Source organism: Macrobrachium rosenbergii, chromosome 55 (genome assembly GCF_040412425.1).
Source record: "Macrobrachium rosenbergii isolate ZJJX-2024 chromosome 55, ASM4041242v1, whole genome shotgun sequence".
NCBI lineage: Eukaryota > Metazoa > Arthropoda > Malacostraca > Decapoda > Palaemonidae > Macrobrachium > Macrobrachium rosenbergii.
The window spans coordinates 13,924,715-13,944,735 of NC_089795.1; the positions used below are offsets into that span (position 1 = coordinate 13,924,715).

The 20,021-nt window shown below is 36.9% G+C and overlaps 1 protein-coding gene across 3 annotated transcripts in view; it reads left to right on the forward strand.

Moving 5' to 3' along the window:
* The window catches only part of LOC136835931 (streptococcal hemagglutinin-like), a 601,990-nt gene that overhangs the window by 503,230 nt on the left and 78,739 nt on the right, over window positions 1–20,021 (forward strand). For all 3 annotated transcript variants that reach the window (XM_067099809.1, XM_067099808.1, XM_067099810.1), the window contains one exon: window positions 7,614–9,361. In XM_067099809.1, coding sequence (XP_066955910.1) covers window positions 7,614–9,361 — 1,748 coding nt within the window. The remainder of the gene's footprint in view (window positions 1–7,613; window positions 9,362–20,021) is intronic.

Sequence of the window (20,021 nt, forward strand, 5' to 3'; positions counted from 1 at the left end):
TGGTTGCCAGATAGAAAGACTCTTTTTTTTTTTTTTTTTTTTTTTGGAGGATTTACTGATCTGGATAATAATGAAACGTCCAGAAACCTCTTTTCGGATCCTTTTCAACTTCCTAATATTTACGTTGTTTATTGTAGATCTTGTGAAATGACAAAATGACTTTAAATACGCTATACCTCCTTTGTATTATTTCCTGTTCTTTCAAACAGAGCTCATTTGCAGTTATTTTATTTGATCTAATTTTCCTTGACTGTAATGCGTGTTTTTCAACCCATTAAGCATGCCATGAATGGAACTACAGTATGTTTACCTGATCTCAGGGAATTCTGTTGTGGTGTCACAGAGGAGTATAAGAACGTAGCGTCTAATTTTCACATGAAAAGATCAAATATAAAATTTCAAGTGGACACTATTCATTATCATCACTCTAACTTGTTTTGGAGAAAGAATAATAAAAGCAGTAATTTTACTAATAACGATCCTCATTTATTGCGCAGTCGCATCTATGAAAGCAAATCTCAGTCTTTTCCACCAATATAACAGGTCAGTTCGTTTTCGTATTTTGAATTCGTGCAAAGAGAAACTGGCATCTATGATTTTCGAACTCAATAACAATGTTAAAAAGTAAAGGAATCAATTTGAGCATGGCAATCGAGCTTGACTTCAAAACTGGACAAAGCGCTTGGTAGCCTACTGCTGTTCGCAACTGGGTGTTCTACTTTCCTCGCACTTCCTTCCTCAGGCCTGCTTCCCTATAAATAGCACACCGGGGCCGAATCAAGGAATGTGCTCGGAGTGTTGTAGCACAGAGGCCTCCGCATTGTTTTATGCTATTAATAGGCAAACAGTAACAATGCCTCCTGCTCAATCTAGGTCTGCTCCTGTAAGCAGCTATTTACCCTTCAAAATGTATGAATAGCTTTTGGTGACAATATCTAGAACAAAATTCGAGAAATCCATTGATTCTGATTATAATCACACCAACTTTTCTGTGAGCGGTCAGACTGAGAACGTTGTTGAGGAACTGTAGCTTTGCAGGAAGCGATCACGTATGATGTTTTACCATTGGTAAGAATCCATGAAAATATAATTGCATGAGGCACTAGCATGGTGGAGAAATCCTCAGTGGCGATGGAGATTCGAGCAGGTTCTCGAAAGCTCTCTCTTTCTATACATATATATTGTTAATATAATTACACCACTGTGGATTTCTTCACCAATGGTTAAAAGTTAAGTATACCTTAGTTTAACTAGACCACTGAGCTGATTAACAGCTCTCCTAGGGCTGGCCCGAAGGATTAGGCTTATTTTACGTGGTTACCTAGCAACGAGACCTGCAGCTTATTGTGGAATCCGAATCACGTTATACCGAGAAATGAATTTCTATCAAAAGAAATAAATTCCTCTAATTCTTCACTGGCCGGCCGTTGGTAAGAATGGTCCGAGATGAAGTTGGTAAACTGGACCCAATAGTTTTACTTATGCAGTTTACTTGATTATTTTTAAGGTATGCTGATTTTGACTTAACAACCCGTAGTAAACTGAGGTTTTAAGGTAATTGATTATAGAAAAAAGTGGAGCGGGAGGCGTCCCTCACACCACAGCAGCACTTAGGCCTCCACATTCCGGCACTGGCACTGGCACACAGGTATTAAGGTTTAACCCATCTAGTCCTATTTATACTACAAATCGGCTCTTTCCCTCACAATTGTTTACATAATTTTCTTTCAACACAAAAAGGTTTCATCGCTTTTAACAGAATATCACATATCACCTAGCTTCCTCAGATTTCTGCACATTTTATCGCCGTCAGTAATGTTTTAAGCTTACCGTGTGCCACATACATCTCGATCATCTGCTCTCAAACGTCTTGAATAACTGCATCATAACGAACACTTGAACCACCCACCCTCTATTTCGGTGGTACTCTCATCCCTACTGCTTGTTGCCAGGTATCTTACTTTCTCTATCGAACACTTCTGTGCACATTTACTAATATACTCAGCCTAAGTAGGCTGAGTGAAAAACTTTTTTCTCATCAGCCATTTTCCCGAATGCTTCCTCTCATCCGTCTCTTTGGCGCCAAGACCTAACACAGGTTATTTCACACCTACTGATTTTTTATCTTTATTCTTAACAACTATCTCTCATCGAGAAATAATTGTGTTTGGCGTGAACTAACGTTGTCCAAATATCTGTGTTTTATCTGAAGACTGGGGCTAAAACTTAGTTATGAATATGATATTGACAAACATAAAGATATATAGATGATGAGGAGGCAGGGAAGGAGAGGGACCTCCCAAAGAGAAGAACCGGAAACTTAAGCCAAGTATTTCGAATGACTTCTCAATGATTTTTGCTTCATGATTGACAGAGATGCCTACTTTTCACATCTTTTACGTTGCAAGTGATAAAAGCATAGATTATGGAGTTCTCGCAGAACTCACTCTTAGGTTTCATGGAATCGTAACGTCGTCAGCGATACTTAAACTAAAGTAAATCATGTGTAATAAGAGAAGCCGATGTGGGAAGTCATCGAACATGACCGAGAGAGGTTTTGCAAAAATATCCACTTCGGAATCCGAGTCTCATTTTATATCATCCTTGATTATTCCTGTAAGTAATTACAACGCCAGATGAATTGCCGTTCATGCTCGTTTACGTTTATATAATGCTTTCTATTTCTGTATTACCTACGACGATATTTACGCTCAGGTCAAGTTGTTTGAACCAGGACCCACGTCCTGGTTTGAACACAGGGTATCAGCACCGGTCTGAACCAACCTCCACCGTATTACCATCACCCCAATGGGACTTTTTAAAAACCAGTTTTTCTTATCCTCAAAAGCTGCTCTATTGATTTTTGTGAAATGTCATGGTAGGAGATTCTTTTCTTAGTGACTCGTTTTTCACACTCCAAAAGACATTCCAATGTGTCGTTTTCTGTTTTGTTACTATTATTATTTTTTATATGACCCCAGGCGTCTCAGAAGATATAGCATAAAGCAATCTCGGAACTTTCTTTCCCTGTAATCTGCATATCTCATCTGTTTCATAATCTTGCAAACATGAATTGTTGCAGCAGAAGATAATAAGACTTAAAATTTCTGTTGCCTCTAGAAGAGCTTGATTAGATTTAATTACATTTAAACCTCATATTTTCCTTCTCGCCAATCGTTCTGTCTTTACCATTACCACGAACACCTTTACATTTCCTCCTCATTTCCTGGTCTTTGTAGTTCCCGCCGTTTAGCCTTCCGGCTCTGACCGCGGAAAGAAGCGGTTACTTTCAGGTCTGGCGTGCTTAAGCTACCACCTCCCTTTCGCCCATTTCGTAACCATTCCACTGGTTCTTAAATTGCTAAGACAGTTTACTTTCTCACGATTACGCTTTTGATAGTCCTTCTGTTGTATTTATGTATGCTATTTAAGAACCAGTGGAATATCATAGCATACATAAATACAACAGAAGGACTATCAAACGCGTAATCGTGGAAAAGTAAACTGTCTTAGCAATTTAAGAACCAGTGGAATGGTTTACGAAGTGGGAGAAATGGAGGTGGTAGCGTGTGTGTGTATGTTCAAGCATAGCTCTGAAATGCATTAAGCAAGTTCAACTTGGTATGCATATGACTTTACTATCTGGAAAAGAATACTGTAGGGGTAAGACATCACTAGCACCAAAGGACACCAAAGGGTTTGGGGGTGGGAAGGGCTTCCCTGAAACAGGCCTGGTTCTGCCCGCAGACTTAGTAACTAAATAAACTATAAGGTTTTATCATACCTCATTTCGGTATATATGACTTACTATCTGGAAAAGGATACTGTAGGGGTAAAACTTAGCTGGCACCAAAAGGGGTGGGGTGGGAATGGAGTGACATGTAAAAATAACCAAAAACAAGAGATATTAGTATCTAATCCATAGTTTTCGAGATCGCCAAGATGAATAGTGACACTCCCAGTGTCCTTTAAGTCCGAGTTCAGCCCTTGGAAGGGGGGGGTGTGCGGTGAAAAGGGATGAAAAATGAAATGTCAAAAATGACAGGTATTAGTGTATAATCCATAGTTTTCGAGATCACTGAGATGAATAGTGACACTCCCGGTGCCCTTTAATTCCAAGTTCAGACCCGATGGGGGAGGGGGGAGGCGAGAAGGGGGGAAATATAAAATGTCAAAAATGTTGGGCAATGTAATTTAAGCAACTGTCTTAACAGGAAAGGGAGAGGGTAAAACAGTTTTTATCCCTTGCATACCACTCATTCCGACGGATCTCCTTTTTGACTTTAAGAGATTGCAATTTCCAGTGAGACTTGCGTTTTCGATCAAGATCAACAAGGCACAGGGACAGTCTATTAAGTACTGTGGAGTGGATTTGAGATCGTCATGTTTTTCCCACGGACAACTTTATGTTGCTTGCTCAGGGGTAGATTCACCCAAGAATTTATTTATTCTTGTTTTTGATGGTGAAACTAAAAATGTTTACAATCAAGTTTTGCGTTAAAGTAGTATTATAGTGAGTTTGTGAAAGATTTTACTTTATAATTTGCATACAGTATTCATATTTTTAAAAGTCTATAGATAAAAATTCTTTGATATTACACTATAGATAGATTTGATTCGTTTCCTGTCTAATAGAAGGTTGGGATAAATAAATATCCGGGATTGTTTTACATTTTGGGTGTGTTCGATGCTTTGGGTGTATTCTATGGTCCGGGTGTGTTCTACGCTTTGAGTTTTTACCGTGCAATGCCCGGTACGTCAGCTAGTATATATTATATACATACATACACATATACATACATACATAACATACATACATACATATATATATATATATATATATATATATATATATATATATATATATATATATATATATATATATAAATGATGACTAGCCCGGAGGTCTTCTTCTACTTCTTTCTTAGTTACTTTATTCCCACTGAGGATTCTATATGGAGTAGGACACAAAATCGATCTATATGACAACGAAGCGATGGTGCACCGAATTTGTAGATACATCGCAACATATCAGACCCATTTAAAAGAACACAAGGACCTCAGTTGAAAAAATTAGGGCAAAATTTCTTGAAAACCTAATAACCTTCGAGACAAAATGTAGATAATACGAAGACTGAATCAGTCTGGCAGTGTTACATAAACATAAAAGGTATCATATCAAAGAAATATATATATATATATATATATATATATATATATATATATATATATATATATATATATATATATATGTATATGTATGTATATATATATATATATATATATATATATATATATATATATATATATATATATATATATATATATATATATATATATATATATATATATATATATATATATATATATATATTCTTTTAAATGGGTCTGATATATTGTGATCTATCTACAAATTCGGTGCACCATCGGTCCGTTGTCATATAGATCGATTTTGTGTCCTATTCCATATAAAATCCTCAGTGGAAATAAAGTAATTAAGAAAGAATAAAGGAAGACCTTCGGGCTAATCGTCATCTTTTGAAGTGCCCACGGGCTGAAGTATTACACAATTAGCCTAGATGTATCTTTACTGGTAGTGGCTTTTGTAAGATATTTGAAATGGCCCAGGTTATAAGGAGAGGGTTAAATTTGTGCCCTTCGGAGATGATTTTGTTGTATTGTTCATGTGGTTTTATTCAGTGTCTTTCTCGTGGGTTTCTGTAACGCTGTGGAATGGAACCTTAGTTTCTTTGGTTTTTTAGATGTCTCCGAAAGGTTGTGGCATTGTAACCAGCACAGATAGTTTCGAGAGATTTGCAGTTCCTTATTAAACTTCCAAACTGATATTTGATGGCGATCAATTTTTTCCTGTCTGTGCAAAGGGCACTGTTATTCCTCATCATCAAGGATGGCATCATGTTTGAGGCGGCTGACGATTCTCAGCGACCCTTTCCACTGGTAGTTACATAGACTGACCCTACAAAGTACTGATCCTCATAAGGAAGTCTCTTCATCCTTGAAGGATAGCCTGCAGCATGTTCTAAATAACTTGATGTTAGATTACAATTGTTTCTCACTGGTCCTCTATATTAGCAACAGCTAATGCTGATTTTTCCATTTCTCCATAAATTTACCCCATCATTAATCAGTCATTATATTTTTTGTTGGTTAACAGTCGTTGGATCGAACTTACTTCTTTGTGGACATTATTTCCAGTCACTACAATGGATAAAAGCTGAGTTTATATTGTTGGGCACAATAGAACATTTGTAGGACTAAGTGCTTTCTTTTTACCATACAGGTACCTTCTGACATTTGTGGTCTTGCGGTATCCTGAACTTAGGAATTGGCTTTTATCTTTCTTATAAAGGATCAGAGCAATCAAGGAAACCATGCACGAGCAGTATACTTATTATTGACCGACCCGTATGAATAAAAGCAATAAAGTGTAAGGGTAGAATGAAAAGGCTCTTACCATTGCTACTACGTTCAAATTAGCAAAAAGGTTTGAAAAGCGTAGAAGGCATTTACTCTTTTAAAGAACGTATCCAGGGTTTTCATGTGTTTGGCATCTTATCTGTAAGCCTTAACAAGATATATGAGTAATTCCCTCGGGAATGCTTCTGCAAACGTACAAATGCTGGAGGATGTATGAAAATTCTTTGGAGATCAATGTTCTTTGCAATGCAGTATGAAGTAATGCAGAAAAACAAATATCTCTTTGAATATAGGTATTTACCCAAATTCATTCAGTCAAAATAAAAAACTCGACGCAACATCGATCTTAATTGTAAGTGTGAGAAAATATACTTAACTGTCGTCCTTAATTATCATTAACATTATGAGGTAAGGTCAGGGTGATCTGATATCGAAATTCCATTCTCACTAAAAATATCAGGTTATCAATTAAAGAAATATTTAGTTGCAACTTACAGTTGTTTACTTTATTTTATTCCATAACCTTGTTCAGCAAATTATAAATAACTTATCAGAGGATAAGATCAACACTGAAATTTCTTTTCAAATACCAAGAATTTGAATGAATTCAGAATAAAGGAAATGACTATGAAATCGTGTTCAGAGCACTTGAAATTTTGAAAACAAATGAAAATCAGGAAAATTAAGGTAAAAAGTTGGATACTAATTTTCAGGAGGCGTCGTTTTCAACTAATAACTAGTAATCTCTTTCCTATTTCTGTGTTTTCGTCTTTACCTTGAGAGGAGTAAGAAAAATGTATCAGAAATCATTTCCATGTTTCACAAAACAATACTAATTTTTCCCTTTTTAAGTTTTAATTTCTGCTCCGCCCATTTCTTCTAGGTAAATATACTATCCAGATTCAAGTTATTTCTTGATGTAGTAAATGAAATGTTTGTTTGATTAATTCTAAAGTCTTCAGTAATATAATTCTTGATAATGATAAATATTCCCTGAATAAAACTAAATAGCATTCAAAGGTCACTTTATAACTGCTTCTGAGATCATATGTCGTATTTCTAGAATGACTGTATTATTCATCTGAAAAATAATAACTTCTTAAGAATTTTTTTGACGAAATATGAATTTCTAAATACTACATTATTTTCCTCAATGGCTGAAATCTCTTTTTCAGGCTCGACGGGAAGAGCAGCGACGCGGCAGATTGACGAGAAAGTAAGCCCGATCCAACAACAGGCGCCCCCGAGAAGGAAACCTGAAAGCCAGTTGCATGCAATCCCTCACCCACAAGCACAATATCCACAGCAGAAAAATTCGCAGCCAAACACAAATCATCATCCACAAACAAAGGAAGCCTTATTACAGCAGCAGCACAAAGAGACCCAGAATGCACAACACAAAGAGGCAGATAAAAGTCGTCATCCTCAACAGCAAGTAAAGCTCTCGCAGCAGAAAGGAGAAAGGAATGACAGTCGAGCCACTTCTCATGGAAAGTTCCAGCAGCCAAAAGAATCAGACTCTCAGGCAATCTTGAAATTAAAACAGCAAAACCAGCAACAACTTCAGCAGCAACAACAGCAAGAAGCCGAGAAACAAGAAATATTGAAATACCAACATCAACAAAGACTGCAGCAACAAAAGTCTCCTAAAACCGAAATAATTGAAGTCAAAATTAAAAGAGAAGAATATGAAAACGATCAGCAATTTCAGCAGTTAATTAGAGCAGGATCACTTGGAAGTGGTGAGCCAGCTGCTATACTTCAGCAGAGGAGCCGCTCCCCATTGCCATCCCCTAAAAGAGCAAATCATACCAATGGTGTTAATGAGAAGCAAGTCATAACACCCGTAATTGTTGAGGCAAGTTCTAATTCATCATCAGAGAGGAAGATTTGTTCCTTTAAATCACAAGAATACTTTGTTAGTGAAACAAGCACTGAATGTTCAAAATCTACAAGCAGATCAAATAGCTATGCTGGTGTAAGGAAAAGCAAAGAAACTGAGAGCATTTCCAAAAGTGATTCACCAAGCATTACCTCGACAACAGGAGCTGCTCCCTTAGAAACAAGATCAGGTGTAATTCGTGCAGCAGCAAAAGCATACACAGAAAATTTCCAGTCTTATTCCTACTCAAGCTACCTAACAAAAACTAGGAAAGATTCTCTCACTTCCAAAGAGCCTTCTTTAACAGCCAGAGAGGCTCAGGAGGGTTCTTCAGATGTAAAACTACCTCTAAATTCTAAAGTTGCTAATAACACTTTAGGCTCACCTGATTCTCCCTCTCTTACTGCTACCTCTTCAAATTCCTCAGTGAAAACCAATGCAAAAACATCCACAGTAAAGATTGTTGTGCCTATTCCGCCATTTATATCATCTCATGATATCAAAGGATCTCTAGTATCAGAAGACCTAAAAACATCAAAAACTGGAAAAGAAAAGTTTGTTTCTTTAAAAACCCCCAAAAAGTTAGATCAATCCAAAGAAACTCCTGGACATTCTGGTCAGAAAGCATCGAACACAAAGCCAAGCAATAATACAGTGAAGTCCCAAGTTCACAAACAAGACTTACAAATTCATAATACATCAACAAAGCCATCTGTCAACCAGAAAGAGCTTGTTAAAACAACAAGAGAGAAACCCATCAGCAGTAGCAGTAACATTGCAGGCTCTTCACCTCCTTCAGTTAAAGGTGCTCATACAAATACTCCAGCACCCCCTCACAAAAGGGATAGCAAAGCTCTGCCCCCTCTTTTGTCAAACTTAAAATCAACTTTGGCTGACAAAATGAAGGGTAGTAGTGAAGGGGCACTTTTAGTAGCATGTAGGGTTGCTGAAGAAGATCAGATCTTAAGGTTACTGAAGGAGCTAACAGCAACAGGAACACTAGATCCTGCAGCACTTAATCAGGCTGATCGTTCAGGAAGGGTAAGTAACATTGCATTAAGTATTGCCCCTCAAGAATTAGGACATGTAAAGGATAATTTGTATACCCAATATACTGGTTAAACAGGACTATACCTTTTCTGCCTTTACTGTATCAGGAATTTAAGTGAAGGGCTGCACGTTTCGGTGTTTTCAGTGATGCTATTGCCCAACATTCTTTACTCAAAGTATATGTTGTTTCAATACTGAGAAACTTAGAAATAAGAAAATCTCCCAATATGTCATCCTTGTATAATACAATAATAAGCCCTTTAATACACGGCAAACATTTATAGTAATTAAGCTGAACAAATCTAGTAGGAATACTCTGAGATACTCATTGTGTTATCTGACAACTATATAACAAGGACTGGCCAGGTTTAGGGAATGAGAGCTCTGGGCAAAAGGAAAATAAGCTAGCAAGTGCATTGTTGGCGGTAATCATGGAGGGAATATGGTCTAATCTAGACTGAGGACACCCACAGCCTCCCAATCTTTCCTACTTACACTGATCCTCAATTTTCCCATATAACCTAACTTAATGTAGATGAGATTACTCCAGGATGGGTGGTGGTTTTCAATAATCCTAACCTCACTCAGCAAACTATTACTAGCAGTTCATGATTAACTTCAGTTTACAAGATTTGAAGTAGTTATTTCTGCTCTTAAAAACAAACAATCTTTTTTCTGCTATATTGCCCAGAATGGTGAAATGGTATCTTGGGATAGTCTTCAATGAAGAATCTTCTTTACTTGAGGAACCTCTCCTACACATGGTGCCACAACTGTTATTGGCTACAATGGCGAGTTGAAGTAACTATAAAAAAACTATGAGGGCTGGGATGAGTACACTCTAGTGAATTAGTACGTTTGTGCATATGGACCATGAAAATTATTTTAAACTTTCTATGTGATACTACTGCTTAGTTTGTCATACTCTTGTTTAAATCATATTGTGTTGCAACTTAGGACCGGGTTGACATACAGTTCAGTATTTATGACTGAGCAGGGATCAGTAAAATCGGTATCTTTGAGGGTGTTCTTCAAAATAACAAAGAAACAAATAGTGGGGGTGAACTTAAATTATTGTTCAAATGAGAATAATAGTTCTATGTCATGTGACAGTGAATAGGTAAAAACTGAATAATAAATTCTTGATACAACGAGAGTGAAAGTATGGTGTTCATATAGCTGGCAACTTCCATTGCTCCATAAGCCATAACCTCATTCAACAGGTCACAAGGTCACAGTAATGCATCTGCAACAGAGTATAATGCTGATAGGCATTTTCCAACCCAAAACCTAAACTGATTAGAAAGAGGGCAAGATTCATAACCTTGTTAGCACTGATGTTTCAGGAAAATGACCTTTAATGATTATTCATTAATTTGTTTTATGGGTGATCTTCATAACTATAACATGAATATCTGTAATATATCTGAGAACATGAAGAGCATATGGCACCTAGTTGCCAGACTTAAGCTCTTTAATAATTTCCTCAAGACAGTACTGCAGATAGAACAAAACAGGGATAAATTTTAAAGTATAAGAGACATAATTATCTCATGAGGTTCAGCAGTGAACTGGATCCTTACTGATTAAAATGTATGATCTTGGCTCACAGTCTGTGTAAATTACTCTCAGTACTGGAAGGAGATGAGGAATCAAGAGAGGTATTCAGGGACAGGCTTCTTAATCAACATCTTTTTCTCAATTACAGAGTTGCCGAGACTCACTGAATTAGTGGAACATGTTGTTCCACACTTGTTATAGATAAAACAAACAATTTTCTTGAAAGCCAAGATGATGAATGATACCAACAAAGTGATGACTACTGATTTGGTGGCTCCCATTTATACATTTCAAGGAAGGGATGACAAAATTGTAAACTTCTGGTCTAAATAAGATCATCCTTGGAAGTTTATTAAGCATGATTATTGAAATACAAAGAAACCTGTCAGCTTTTTGAGTTGTGCGATAGTTTATTCACGCACCTCCCTTCCTGCAGAAATTTGTATGAAGGATTGGCATTGGGGTAATTGATTTCCACAAGCTTTCTCAAACACCTGTTACAAAAACAGAAGAGATGGGATGCTATATACTGCTCTCGCCGCAGTCTGTACAGTATGATAAACATCCTCAGCTGAACCTGTAGGAATTTATAAGGTAATAAATAAAACCTTGCGCAAGCCTGCCAGATAACTACACCATTATAATATTCATAATTCTCTTAAAGAACTCAGTATGTGTTCTTCCATAGTGAGGAAACTATCCAGTGGGCCTTAATGGTAAATAGAATACTGTGAATGGCATGAAGATTTAATGCTATTTTTTGAGGAATCTTTTCATTTCTGCTCTGGAGATCTATATCAGCCACAGATAATTTCTTTATCAGGTAAAAAAAAAAAGGATTTCCAAGGCTATTTAATGTTCAAATATGTTTCAGACCTCACCGATTGCAAATGCAATGTATCATCATGTTGTCCTGTATAAAAGGTATTGCACAGTGATTTTGACCTATATTCTACATTTCCAATGTCTCCTTGTCACCAATGAGGATGACCTACCTTCTCATAATCATTTTCATTGTCTGAAGATCAAGGATAATTCCCTTTACCATGAATGTTCATCATTCTGAGCCCAAAGCATTCCATGATTGCTTGAGGATGAACCCTATGGATGAATAAAAAAAATAGTGCCAACAGCTTGTAGTTTGTTCTGCAATCGCTTCTTCATATAAATGGGTTTAGTTTTAAAAACAGGTAGATAGATAGTTTTAAAGAATATGTGAATTAGGCTCTCATGCCTCCTACAATATATTGGAGTTCTATAAGAAACTAATCATCCTAATGCTTGGCAAAAATTTCTCCATAGACTCGAACAAATGATGATCTGCCAGTGCCATGAAAATAATTGTTGTTAATTGCATAATCGTTCACACACTTTCTTATTCAATATTATTATTGTTATTGTTATTGAAAATGATGGCGAATACACACTAAGAAAGCATCCGTTCCAGGTCTTTTTTCTCAGATGATGTTTATACAGCATTGCAGAAAACCTTAGACTGTTGTATAGCCTCTTTAATAGTTTTCTACAGTCCTGGGTGTGAGTTCTTTTGTTTGAGTTACTTTCAAACACTACTTATTCATTACTTTTGTTTTAAAGATACACAACCCACATACACAGACATACACACACACACACACACACACACACACACACACATATATATATATATATATATATATACATACATACACACACACATATATATATATATATATATATATATATATATATATATATATATATATATATATATATATATATATATATATATATATATATATATATATATATATATATATCACAGGAGGTGGGAAGCTACTAAGAACTTGATCAAATATCAGAAGTGGGAGAAGGGCTGACATGTCGAAATCAGATATTTTGATTACAATAGACGACGTTTCTGGTCCACAGTTGTCCCATTTTCAAGGCTAAAAAGTCAAACAAATTTACAAACTTTAAAATGACTGACAAAAATGAAATTAAAAAATACAAATTGTCATGAAAATATTAAAATTAATAAATAAACATTAGAGAAGGCACACCTATGTATCAAGTAGAAAGAAAGTCGAGTGACAAGAAATTAAGGGTACCTTGGTGTTCTAGGAACACTCACGACAAGTATAGAGGCATGGCAGATTACTGGGAGTTTAATTAGTTAATAATTAGTTTAATATATAATGATTCAAGAATTGTCAGCAGTTGGTCGTTCGAGGCTCTACCTAGTATCTCAGAATCATCACATTTTATTTTATGTTTACATGTACATACATGGTCTTGTATGTTAGAGAATTCAGGGTTCGATAGTTTAACCCTTGTTCTGTAACTAACACCATGAGACATGGGGCTGTAAACCCCATGTCTGTGGACATGGGTTGCTTTGTACGTTACAACAGAGGACTTTAGAGGGCTTAGTTTTTCCTTGTATTTAAGTAGAGAGCCAATAGTTAAAGGGTTTCTTGGTATTATTAGTTTGAAATTAATGGCCAGAATATGGTGATTGATGATTTTGCATTAATATAAATCCATTTAAAGATTGTCTCTCTATTTAAATACAAAGAAAAGCTAAGTACTCCAATGACCTCCAGTGTAATATGCAAATTCACTTGACCCAGATGTCATCTGGTGCCATGTCGGTTGCACAAATAGGTTGCTGAAAATGAGAACAGATTCTTATCATGGTGTTAGTTACAGAACAAGGGTTAGTTCGATAGTTTAACCCTTGTTCTGTAACTAACACCATGATAAGAATCTGTTCTCATTTTCAGCAACCTTTGTGTGCAACCGACATGGCACCAGATGACATCTGGGTCAAGTAAATTTGCATATTACACTGGAGGTCATTGGAGGACTTAGCTTTTCTTTGTATTTAAATAGAGAGACAATCTTTAAAGGGCTTTAAATTAATGCAAAATCATCAATCACCATATTCCGGCCATTAATTTCAAACTAATAATACCAAGAAACCCTTTAACTATTGGCTCTCTACTTAAATACAAGGAAAAACTAAGCCCTCCAAAGTCCTCTGTTGTAACATACAAAGTAACCCATGTCCACAGACATGGAGTTTACAGCCCCATGTCTCTGGACATTTGGTGACTTTCACGCCGTGAATGGGTAGTGTGAATGCTATTGTTATCCTAATATTTCACAGTAGTATATATCTGGTTACCATTTACTTCACTTGAAGAAATGTATCACTGGTTGCGTATCACAAAAGACCCTTGAATTGCTTAAACATTGTGAGAGACATGATTCTGCTTTAGAGTAGATAAGGGAAAGACTACCACAGCCATCACACATATCCATCAAACGACGTCATTTTTCAAATATGCCCTGCCCCTCACAACCACAGCTTCACAGACCATGTTTATCCCAACAACTCTGATGCAATGTCCTTTTCCTCGAGCTTATCCTCAAGTTCTACATGCAGCCACAATTCACCTAGGATCTCTTGAAAGTCAACTCACTCCAAGAAAACGAAAATTAAATACTCATGCTCAACCTGTGTTTTGGGGGCCTGTTACACAATGTATGAAAGGAGGCTCTATGATAGCAATGGCTCTATGATAACAATTACCTTTGGCTTTACAAATGGTATGATTAAAATACTTAGTAGATATAAAATTTATTAACAACACTGAGCACTTGTAGAAGTAGTCTGACAGGCTTTTTTTTCCTAGAATGGTCTCTTGGTTCCAACTAATGCTAAAATAAACTCCTTTGACCTAAAACACTATATTTTCTTTTCTGTATGAGATGGCTGGTGAAAAGATGTTAGGCCTCCTCTCCCTTGTTCCTAGGCTGATATATTCAGTTGCTCTCAGAATTTGATGATTTTGCCATTCGCATTGCATTACCACAAGTTGGCATGTAATCCTGGTCAGCTCAGGCAGTTTGGAAATATCTTGAATAAACAGATTATGTGAAAAAATCTGATAAAATCATAATCAACATGCTTTGAAGCCTAAATAAAAATCAATAAAATTTCACTGATATATTTCTGAACAATTGTTTCTCCAAATATGAGAGGGAAATTTTAAAAATTCATCTATTCTTGAGATTGCAACAGAAAATAATGCTGTGGAACCATAAAAAAGAGAAAAATAATCTCATAAATTATGCTTTAACAATACACCGACACTTAATAAAAATTTCCTAATAATTTTCTTTCTCAGTTCAGCCTGCAGAGGTAATCTGCTCCCAATTTGTACTTTCCTGACATGCTCTCCACTAGAAACTTGTAGCTCTGCAGTGGCCTAGCCCACCTTATGATCCTTGGACTTTTAATCTTGTCATGTTGAATATATGCAAGTGGCTAGTCTGTTTGTGTCACAATATCCGCCCCATACAAGTGCAGATAGAATCTGCATACTACAAATATTGTCACTAGGCTTTCTCTCTTTGGTAGCACAGTACTTATTCTTCTTTGGTTTCCTACTTGCATCAGCAATTGGAAATATGCCATCCACAAATCCTTGCAGCAGTATGCCCCTAGTACATTTGATTCATCTGTCTTCATGATGAAAGTCCTTCAAAGTCTGGTATTTGCTGTATCAGTGAATTTCCTAAAACCTGCTGCAGTCCATCAAATGCCTGTTGTTGAGGTTCCTTGTTTAGTTGTTCCTGCCTCACTAGTATGGTCAAAGGTGCTACAAGATTTGTATAGTTGTTCACAAACTTCCTATAGTAGCCTGTTAATCCTATGAATGATCTCAGTTGCATCTTGGTCTATGGTGTTGCTGTGCCCCAGATCTTTATTGCTTCATTTCATCCATGGCATTCCATCTACAGCTGACCTTGTGTTGGAGGAATTCCACATTGCTGTATCTGAAGTAACACTTTGGAAGATCAGACAGGCAGTCCTGCTTTCCTCACTCTCTGGAATAGGTCCTTTAGTCACTTGAAGTTTTCAGCTTATGATGCTGTATGAATTAACACATTGTCCATAGTATGTGCTTGGTTAAGCTACCACCAAACATTGACATCTTGGTACATCTCTTTTTCCTTCTGTCATCAGAGTTAACCAGCCTTTTTCTTGGGTAACTTGGTCCTCTTTGGCCTTCTCTTTTATGATAGTCACACTCAGGCATTTCTCTTCTTCAATGAAAGCTGATACTATTTTATTTGTTTTTTCTATTTGTAACCAGTCAGAATGTTTACATAAAGAGTATTTAGTTCCCTGACATTATAAACCTTATAGTCCATGCAATTAACCACCTCCTTGACTTTATATGGCACTCTCCACTTCAACATCAGCTTGTATGCCTCTGTTGGTAATAATATTAACACCTGTTCCACAATGAACTGACAGTCTCTGGTTCTCTTGTCATAGTTACACTTCTGGCATCCTTATGCTGCATATAGACTCTCTCTGGCTACTCATCACATCTTTTCCAGGTGATTCCTCAGCTCCAACACATAGTGTAGGGGTTGTGCACTTTGTTCTTGCAGATTTAGGTCCATAATTCCTTGAGAATCTGCATCGGTCCTTCCACACAGTAGCTTGGACAGTGAAAATCTGGTGCTTGACTGCAGTACCTCCTAACACACAAAAAGGATTACTTTTCCATACCAGTCCCAATCCTTCACTCTTTCTTAGCACATCCTCAGCAAAAACTTCAGCAAATCTTTGATCCTTTCACATAATCTGTTACAAGTCTGATGCTCACAAGATAATTCACCTCCATTTGAGAAGTCAGCTGAGTACCTCAATCATGAGAATTCACTGGGCAGTCCTACCCAGCTGAAAGCTTCATATAACACTACCCACTCGTTTTCTGTTTTATGGACTGCTACCACCTCCTGGGTATCTGATAGCAATGCCTACCACCATTGGGATGTGCCTGTTACCCTTCTCTGATCCTGGCGATATAGAGCCAGTCAAGTCTAAAGCTGCTCTTTTGAATGGCTCTTCCATCAACAACATCTTCCCCAACAGTATCTTGTTTGCACAGCCCCTCAGCACAGTCTTCTGACAAATGTTACAGGACCTGCAAAATGTGGTGATGTACACAACCACTTCTGGTCAAGAAAATGCTGGTTATGCTTTTGACAGCGTTCTTAGACCAAAGGTAACCACTGATGATTAACTGATGGGCCAGCTTCATCACTTGGGCCAAAGATATCTACAGCACTAGGATTTGCCAAACTTTCCCATCAACCTGTCTGGAAAATATGGTATAATATGTCATTAATAACCCTTTAACTTAAATATTCCTTCACCCTTATTCCTGCATTCTGTGTCAGATTTGAGTCTTGCTCACTTCTTGGCTAAACTAAGATCCTTCTGCCCGGATTCTTTTAACTGCTCTACTCTTGTATGTGGAATGCAAGGAGCTGCTGCCAGTGGTTTGATGATGTGCTTCTCTCACTGGGCTTTGGCCCTGGTGACAATTGCTGCTTTCTTGGTAACATCTTTTTCCAAATCTAAATCACTTCCCTCTGGCTCATTCCTTTATTTGCCTGTCCCTACACCTTCCTTAAGCTTCTAAGCCTCACCTTTAATCATTCCTTTGGGGTCCTTTATGTTTGGAATGTTTCTGTATTCTGTGTCAGATTTGATTCCTGCTCACTTTTTTGGCTAAACTAGAATTCTTTTGCCGGGCTTCTTTTAGCTGCTCCTCTGTATGTGGAATGCAAGGAACTAGTGCCAGACTCTTACCTGTTAGTAATGAGACTTCATAACTAGAACACTCATCCATTGCCAGTCCTGTCTCTCCGCAAACTTTTCAAATCTTTTGATGAACGTATCTAAATCATAAAGATTTTCATGAAATCATGACTGTTGTGGCTTTGCAGTGACTATAGGGGTGATAATGCTGTTTACCTGTCCTTGAATATGTGCCTTGAGTCTTCTTATTTGAAGTTCATGTTCCCACTGTCTTTTAGCTTCTTGTCTTTCCCTTTTTCTTGTTTTTTTTATAACCTCTATGTCTTTCAGCTCCCTATCTCATTCTTTCAAATTCCTCTTTTGCAGATTCTCTTTCTCTTTGTCACACTGCACAGACTAGATTTTGTTGTTCATTTACAAATTCCTTCATTTCATGGCCTTTCAACCCCCATCTACCTGTCCAATGGGTTTTGCTTACTCTTTCTTCTCCTTATGGACTAGCACTAAAAAACTCACACCAAGTCACTGCCACCACATTAATCCTGGTCAAATATAAAATTTATTCACTACACTAAGCTTGACGTTTTTCCATTTGGCCAATCATAACTTGTAGAAGTGGTTTGATAGGGTCTTTTCCTAAATTGGCTACTCAGTTCAGACTAAAGATAAGATAAATTCGTTTGAACTGAAACTCTTATTCTTCTGTCAGCTTGAGATAAATGAGACAGAGATGTCAGGATTGCCCTCTGTTTTCAGTCTGTCATCCTCCTCTCTCTCTCTCTCAGTCCTTGGCTAATATATACAGCTGCTCTCAGATCTTGATGATTCTGGTATATGTAATGCATTACCAAATGGAAACGTTATGCAATCATAGGCAACTCAGACAGACTGAAAATATCTTGAATAAACAGATTACATGAAGCATCGGAGAAAATCATTTTTATCATGCTCTCAAAAATAAATAAAAGCCAATGAAATTTAACTATTTTTTGAACAACAGTTTCATTAAACTAAACTTAAATCAACCCACATCAACACAAATTTTCTTGAACTTGAGAGAAAATGACAGAATTCATCTGTTCTCAAAACTGCAACAGAGAATGGTGCCAAGGGAACTATACAAAATGAAAAATAGTGATATTGTAAATAATGCTTTGACATTATTTGGAAGGAGGTTACTGCTTTTCATCATATGACAAAGGTGCTAAGTACTGCAGTTGTCCAACATTTCTGTGCAGTAAGGCCCTGAAGGTGACTAGACATATGAATGTGGTCACTGTGCTACCATTATATATCCATTAATTGCTCAGCTTGTTTAGCAGGTTAGAGAAGGAAGTGCCTATGGCCAATTATGGGATTACATCAAACAAATTGACAACCTATGATTCCTAATCAGTTAGACTATTTCCAAGCCGTTATTCACATTCAGAAAAAGTTTGAGGGTATAATTCTCCTGGGAAACAGATACCACCATTTTTAGGCCTGTGGCCACTCCAACAGCTGGTTATAAAAGGAATTCACAATCACCCAATCCAATCCAATCACATGATCAGTAAACTCCCTGGATGGAGATGAATTCTGAAATTGTGAAGCATGGTGCTGTCAGTATCTGCCTGGAAAGGTATTCTCATGTTGATGAGGAAACCATTGAATTATTCAGACAGCTGCTGAGATTCTGCAATGGAAGGTATACTGTTTTCACAGACATTGATACTCTCAATTGTCCCTCTGACTGCACAGGAAATAAAGGCAAATTATTTGATAAACAAATTTTTGGGGAGCATCTAACCCAGCTTTAATGGTATCCTATTATGAACTGTTGATAATAATAATAATAATAATAATAATAATAATAATAATAATAATAATAATAATAATAATAATAATAATAATAATAATAATGATAATAATAGCACATTTGTGCACTCATTTGCACATGCTGTTCAATGAGCTCAAGAACAAGTGACACATGGAACAACTCCAAAATTACACTTTGTTGGATATTCTATAAGTTAATAAGGCAATTCTCATGATCAACTGGATTGTCAAGATCAAGACTGATGGAAAAACATGGAAAAGTCATTAAATATATCACAACTAAGGATAACTCCACCAACTATATAACTTAGAGTCTTTCAGCTGAACAGCAGGATAGGATACCCTCTTGGCCGCACAGTCTGGCAAGGTGTGGTGAAAATGCCAGCTACCCATCATAGGTACAACTGACCATGCCCCTACGCTGAGCTCAGTCTTGGTAGAGGTGTCAGCTACTATTCCAGTGAATTCAAACTTGACTTTGGAGAATTCTCCTGCTAGTGGAGAGCCTTATATTTTATCAGTTACCTCCTGCGTTTTAAGAGAGAGTCCCTTTTTCAAAGCTTGGTGACTTGAGGCCACTTGTTCTTAACTTTATGCAACACCGGGCATTCCTTGTTCTCAGGAATGAACAGCCTGGTCCCCATCCCATATGAGGCACATTAT